The sequence below is a fragment of the Corvus brachyrhynchos genome, unplaced genomic scaffold (genome assembly GCF_000691975.1).
Source record: "Corvus brachyrhynchos isolate BGI_N302 unplaced genomic scaffold, ASM69197v1 scaffold245, whole genome shotgun sequence".
Classification (NCBI taxonomy): Eukaryota; Metazoa; Chordata; class Aves; order Passeriformes; family Corvidae; genus Corvus; species Corvus brachyrhynchos.
Window position 1 is genome coordinate 1,080,072 of NW_008238988.1, and position 6,978 is coordinate 1,087,049.

The following is a 6,978-nucleotide window of genomic DNA, read 5'->3' on the forward strand; positions in this document are numbered from 1 at the left end:
GTGGATGTGGGTAAAAAAAAAAAAAAAAAAAAAAAAAGAAAAAAAAGAAAAGGGGTGGTGGTGAATACAGCAAATACTGAACTCTCTCCTTTCCCCCATTTTTAAAACCTAAGTTAGACTCAAACTTCAGAAAATATGAAACTTCAAAGATTGAAGAAAACTAGAAATAATAGCTAATACTGTAAAAACCCTCATTTCCTTCAAATAAAATTACCTGAAGCTGTTCAGAAACATTATGTCCATGTAGTTCATTCAAGCATTGTTGCAGAGCAGCTTTTTTCTCAGTTAACTGATCATAGAGTAGCCTGGTTTGATTCTGCAAAAGAAACAAACATCAGAAATGTATCATATATCAGGAGTATAGTAATGACCAGACAAAATTACACAGCAAACAAAGTGATTACCTCTTTAAGCAAATGCAACAAAAAGATTACCTCTTTTAGCAAATGCATTTTTTTTCCTCTTAAACAAAAAAAAAGAACCAACACCAAAATAAAGCGTATGCATTATGGGCTTAGAGCAGTAATTGGAAGAGGGAAATTCTGAGTCTGTGTAGTATATAAGAAGCAGATTATTCTGTCACAATTATCCTCTGTGACTGTAAAAATCTGTGAAACTGGTAAGGAAATCAAATTCTTTCCTTCTGAAAATGAGAAAATGAGCCCATTACTGGTGACTGATGGAGCTCTATGGATTCTGCATAAGTTAATACTGCAAGACTTGTTCTGCTGCTGTTTGGAGACAACATCTCAGTGTTCTTCAAAGGAACTGCTTTATTATTCAGCAGTAAAGGTCCAGGATGACTTGCAAATAACGAGCACACCGGAGTTTTGCTGGACATTGCAAATTGTATTTCAAAGACCAGACTCTTCTGTCCTTACTTCAGACTAAACACCTGATCTGAATATTTTCCAGCAGTACTTAGTAGATTTAGCCCATCACCAGAATCTAAAGAAAAGTTTCTCATGATCTGTTTTTCCAACGAAGAATAAAAGAAGGAAAAATTGTGAAATCATGGCTTCTGCTTCTGTGGCACAAGATCTAAAAGAACAGTAAATGCAGTGGGGTCAAATCAACCCCCAATAGATTGCTAAAAGTAACCCAGTGACAGACATGGCACCAAAAGGGAGGAAGCCTGCCTCTCCTAAGGACACAGCAGCAGAAAGAATATATGAAATCCTCCTTGGCCTAGTCCCTACACACAGAAATTTGCTTTAGCCTGCAGCTCAGCCTGCATGGGAGCCCGGGTTACTTCCATACTTTCTGCAGGCAAATTTCCTACTGTGATCCAGGCCTCTGTGACAGTCAGCACTGCAAACAGCACTGTAACCAGCAAAACTGAGAGAGGCCACGACAAGTTTTTTAAGTAGCCAAAAAAAAAAAAAAAAAGAAGAAATAATAAAGCCCATTGGAGGTTGCTCATCTGTAACCCAAATGCATTAACACTGACATGTCTAACAGATGCTGTGAAACAAGATGTGAATTTGGCAGTGGAGTACCAGGTAATTGCTATTATGATCCAGCCCAGCTTTCATGGAGCTACTCCTTGAAGCAGTGGCAGCTTGAGTTTGTCCCAGCCGCGCCTGCAAGTTGTTAAAGCACTCGCAGAACACATCTGTGCTCCCACCAGCACAGCTGATGGACTTCAGGAGATCATCCTTTTTATCACTCAGATCAGCATGAAGTTTTTGCAGCTCCACAGACAGAGTCTAAAGGGTTGAAAGAAAAACAACATGAGTGAAAATGGTCTATGGGAGGACTCTTGCCTTTTAAGAAGCAGCAGGACTCGAGTTGATAATTGTTAAAAGCAACAGGCCCAAATCTGTGCAGTACAAAATAGTTTGGTGGTCTTATTCCTGAATAATACCAGCAGAACAGAGGGAATATCAGGCCATATATATTCTGCTGCAGCAGAAATCCACTGGGGTTTCTCCTTCCCGGAAGGATTTAGGACAGTTACCTCATACAGAGCCTGCTGCACAGCTGCTTCTTCGGTGGAGAGCACCGAGGTGTTCAGCATCTCCTCCATGTTATTCAAACACCGGCTGATTGCCAGGAGCAACTCAAACAATTTTCTGTCCAAATTGGAAGAGACTTCCTCTGCCACATTATCCTGGGTAAATGCAAGCCGGTTTTCAGTACTTTCACCCAAAGCATGGCTAGGATTCATTCAATTACGTAAGGTTAGAGGTTTGCTCAGCTAATACTAAAATGGAATTAATGACATACTGAGGGACAGACTTGGATATATGCATGTAATATTCAGAGCTGTCAAGGCCAGTGCTGAGACAATGACCCTTTATATACTGGACAGTGGCTGTGCTCTTACAGGTCTCTAATCTCAGGCATGAGCACAACAAGTTTGTCTTGTCAGCTCCAATCCTGCAGATTAACTGAAATCATTTACAGGCTCCTTGATCTATATAGTGTGAGGATTTTTACCCACACTAGCAAACCTTTGGATTCAGGTAGCAGAAGTATTATAGTGGAAACTTGGAATGTTTCCTCTCGAAGTCCTCAGCCTATTTGTACATTATAGTTGATACCCAACACAAAAGCTCACTATAGGAACGCCATTTGCAATATTATGATTACTGGCTCTTTACCAGTGTCCAAGCAGTGTCCTGTGTCTAGAATCCCTGGGGTTTTTTGCAATGCTTAGGACATGTCATTTTTACCTGTGCATGCACCACATTTGCTTCCTGGCTTAGGTCTCCCAGCTGGACAGTGTAAGTTTTCAGTTCTTCCACAGTTGGGGTTCCTGCACCTGAGAATGTGCCTCGAGGCAGCACATTCATCTTTGTTGTGATCTAACATTTGGAAAAAACATTGCAATTAGATGAACAGCTCAAATGAAGACAGGCTATGGGCAAGAAAATAACACTCTTCTCAAAAAGCATTAGAAGATTCAAAGCACTAATAGCAGCATTCCCTTTTTACTGGCAGAAGCTGGGCAGGCTATACCCCGATGGGAGATTGACTGAAAAAGGAGCCTCTGATGCCCGGCTTTATGGGCTAGAGCTGTAGCTTGTGTTAAGGCAACCCTACTGCCCACTGTAGGGTAAGTCTTGCCTGAAGAAGAGCTGACATTCATCCTTTTACATGTCTGATATTCTTCCACATATTGCAGCAATTTCAGAGAACTGGAAATCTAATCATTCTGATTCAATATGAACAAAACTTAGTAATAGGAATTACAGTTTTGTCCAAGCAGTAAAATTCTGCAGTCCAGAATATGCACACAGCCCAAACTCCACTTCTGATGTCTGAGAATTCACACTGGCAAGTGGCAGAAAAAAATTTAAACCAGAGATTTGCTTTGACCAAAATGTTCTCACTTGCAGGAACTGAGACTTCACCCACATCCACGGGAATCAGCTGGGAGCTTGCTGGGTAACTCCTCTAGCTCTCTTGAAAGAATTAAGAGATAACATCTACTCTGAATATTAACCACAGGGATTCACCTAAGTGCTCCCACACTAGCTTAGTAGTCACTATTTCAGAGACATGATTTACCTCAAAGTAAGTTTAAAAGACAATCATGGATACACTGTGCAGTAACAATGTCCTCTAGAGAACCCTTGCAGAGATTTCAATTATCTGATAGAAAGCCATGCTACTATGACACAGAAAGATACACTAATTGCTATCTACACTATCAGAGCGTTTTATGGAACTTAAACAAACCTGAGGTTCCACAAGCTGGCAGAGAGGAGATTTCATCTTTGATGACAGCTCCTGTTGTAAATATTGCCATTTATTACCCATTTGATCCTTTGGAGCTAAGTTGGCATCAGCCTGCTTGCTCTTTGAGTCAGAATCTCCACTGCTGTATTGAGAAAACATTGTTAGAATAGCAAATACTGAAGCAGAGTAAGTAAAACTAGGTTTCCTGTATAAAATTCGTTTCTCTTGCTCCTGCCTCAAAACCAGAGTGAAACCAAGTGCATGGATGATTATTAATCCAAGCTTTGATAAACTTTTTTTGACTTTTCCCTTCTCATGAAATATGCCAGGAGCTTGCTGGCAGCCTCCATCTCTGAAATGACAACATGGGGAACACAGTCCTGTAGGAAGTCTTGGTTCCATGCCAGAAGGTGCCTGAGCCCAATGTCCCCTTTTCCAAAGCTGCTGCTTTTACACTGGCCGGGTTTGTCTGTGCATTTGTACCACCATGGCTGTGAACAGAGATACCCAACTTGCCTCCAGATGGGCCTGATTTAGCTTAGGCCAGGTGTCAGTCCTGCCTGATAGCGAGATCCCAAACTCTGGAGTCAGCCCAGTGTCAAAGAGGCTGTCACATAAATGAGCCCCCATTTCTCTGGACTGTTGATGGCAGAAATCCCCAAGCTTCTGCCATTTTTCTTCTAAAGGCACACAGAACCAAAGAACAGAACCAAGGCTTCAGCAGGGCTAGGCAGTTTTACATCACTGAATCTGGTAACTGATTCTGTCATTCTGTACCTGGATTCTGATTTCGGAGTCACGCTGTCCTCAAGCTGTGGCTGCATTTTTTCCACGCACGACTCAATAAAGTCAATGAGGCTTTTCTGCTCAGCTGCTTTTAATTTCAGGTCCTGTGCACAGAGAATAGCATGAACATTATGTGAACTGTAATAATCTGAAATGATGATTGTGCTTTTCTAATCACGTTTTATGTGAAATCATTTAGCAAAGAAAATAAGACTACACCTGTCAGAATAAAATGCAGCTTATGTATAAATGTGACTTTACAGAACAAACCATTTTCTGCAAACATGCATTTTTATGGAATATATTTCTACCTGAGCTGAAGTTTTAAAAGCAAAACCCAATCAGAAACAAATTACATCTAGAAATTTAAATGCCACTAACTGCAATCCTTACACAAAGAAAAAGGCAAGGGAAAATGGGGATTTGCTCAAATACAAGTTCGAGTGCCATGATTTCAAAGGAGAGTGGCAAGTGAAAAGTGAGCAATTCTAGCAGCTCACAGGGGATGTGGAGCAGCCTGGCCCCAGGATGGCAGGAGAATTAATTACCTGTGGGTGCTGAAGCCCCTTGTGCCAGGGCTGTTGGGCAAGGGGGAGCTGGGGCGTGCTGAAACCATCGGAGTGTAGGATCTCCAGGGGCTCTGGGTCGATCCTCTCCCTGCTGGGAACCTGTCAAGAGAGACCTGTTGTGGGAAGGCTTTCAGACTTGACAACAGAGCAGAACCCCACAGGTGCAGCTTGGGGAATGGGCAAAAGCAGAGCTGCCTCGGACTTACCACACACAGAATCAGCAGCACATGAAACACAACTGCTACTTTTGCAAAGATTTTTGTCCAGTTGAATTTACTGAAAGTTTTAACATTCTAACCTTCTGCCAAGGTCCTCACATGTCTCCCCCATAGTTACTTTGCTTTCTTTGCTTTTCCTGCTAGCAGATTAGGTGATACTAACCCTCCCCTCTTTTTGTTTGACCAAATTACAGGGATGTGCAATTTATGCTTATAGATTTGGTCATGCACCTGGGTTTTCAATCTGTCTGTGCTCACAGACATATTTCAACACGAGCCAGAGGGACTGAGGCTGCTCTCAGACAAACACATCAGGTGGGCTTCTCTGATCCCTTGCACAACAGAGAGGGAATGAGCTCTGAAGCCAGGAGTTACCATCTCACCCACTGGGAAACTCAGCAAAGACTGTGCAGCTGTGGTGCAGGAGAGCTGACAGAATCACTGCATTTAAGCATTCTTCAAAGAGAAAGTTACTAAAAGGCCTCTCTGCTATGATAGTGTCACAAACATCATGGCCTTTTAGAGGCATTGAAAACCAAACCAAACCCTACGTCCTTTTCGTGTGGTCTTAGCAAAATGCTGACCTCTGTCACTGAGCTCTTAAAGCAGAAAAGATGCTGTTCAGAGACTCATTAAAAATCCACTCCTTGTTGTAAACTACAAGTAATTATACGGCACTGTGAAGTAGAATAATGGCAACTCTGACATTTCTCCCTTCCTTGCTTCACATGGTGAGCTCTAACTGTTCTGCAACTACAGACCATTGAAGCACCAGGGCTCTCAACTCTTGCCCTTTGAACAACATTCATATGCTTTACCTGCTCTTCACTGTACTTGTCTTGAAGCATCATCTGGACATTTTCCAAATTGCGCTTCACCTCCTTCAGCTTCAAGGAAAGAGCTTCTGTCTTTTGTTGGTAGTCTGCACTATCTCCACAATCTTCCAGTAAAGAAAGGACCTTTTGTTCAATCTCTGATAACCTCACCTAGAAGAGACAGTAGGTAATTACTCATTCTCAGAAGTGCAACACTCCTTTTCTGATAACATTCTGAAGTCAATGCTCACACCTCCCCTGTCTGAAAAGACCAGAAACATGCAAGGAAAAAGAGAAATAGCTGCAATCCCCCTAGATTTTCTCCAATATAGTCCCTTTTTATTCTGGACAATTAAATGAATTTTATACAGAGTTAGTCTTAAAACGGTTTCAAACAAGAGCATCTGCAGGAAGTTATATTAACTCAGGTATCAAGTAATAAAACAGGAGAGCAGAAATGATGAACTCCATCTGAATGCAACCAAGAAGACAACACACCTCAGTGGGGGAGAAAGAGGCAATGCACAGACTGCTCACATCAGTCTTTAGGAGGAATGATGCTGAACTACCAACACACAGGAATGTTTCCAAGTGTCAGCCAGGCCATTGTAAACTGCTGGGATCTGATTTTTGATCCAAGATGCTGTGAATCAAAGTGTAACCCTGCATACTTTAAACTCATGTTTTTACGGTGAGCATGGAGAAGAAAGGTACCATGACTCAACTGCAAAGTAATCAACTGCAATAAAGCAATTGCTTTACATCACATGCCCATATGTAGAGACTGTTTCTCTTCCATTCTGTGTGTATTTTTCTGTGTAGATCTTGAGTAGGTTAGAGAACCCTCTTCCCCTGCACAAGTTCATGTCTTAACATTGATCCAGATTGACTGATGCCAGCAGG

The 6,978-nt window shown here is 41.9% G+C and overlaps 1 protein-coding gene across 1 annotated transcript in view; it reads right to left on the minus strand.

Moving 5' to 3' along the window:
* SYNE2 (spectrin repeat containing nuclear envelope protein 2) overlaps positions 1-6,978 on the minus strand; it is a 170,785-nt gene that overhangs the window by 64,005 nt on the left and 99,802 nt on the right. The window contains 8 exon segments of the mRNA XM_017738829.1: positions 215-316; positions 1,500-1,709; positions 1,961-2,113; positions 2,679-2,810; positions 3,688-3,829; positions 4,465-4,577; positions 5,022-5,141; positions 6,079-6,246. Coding sequence (XP_017594318.1) covers positions 215-316; positions 1,500-1,709; positions 1,961-2,113; positions 2,679-2,810; positions 3,688-3,829; positions 4,465-4,577; positions 5,022-5,141; positions 6,079-6,246 — 1,140 coding nt within the window.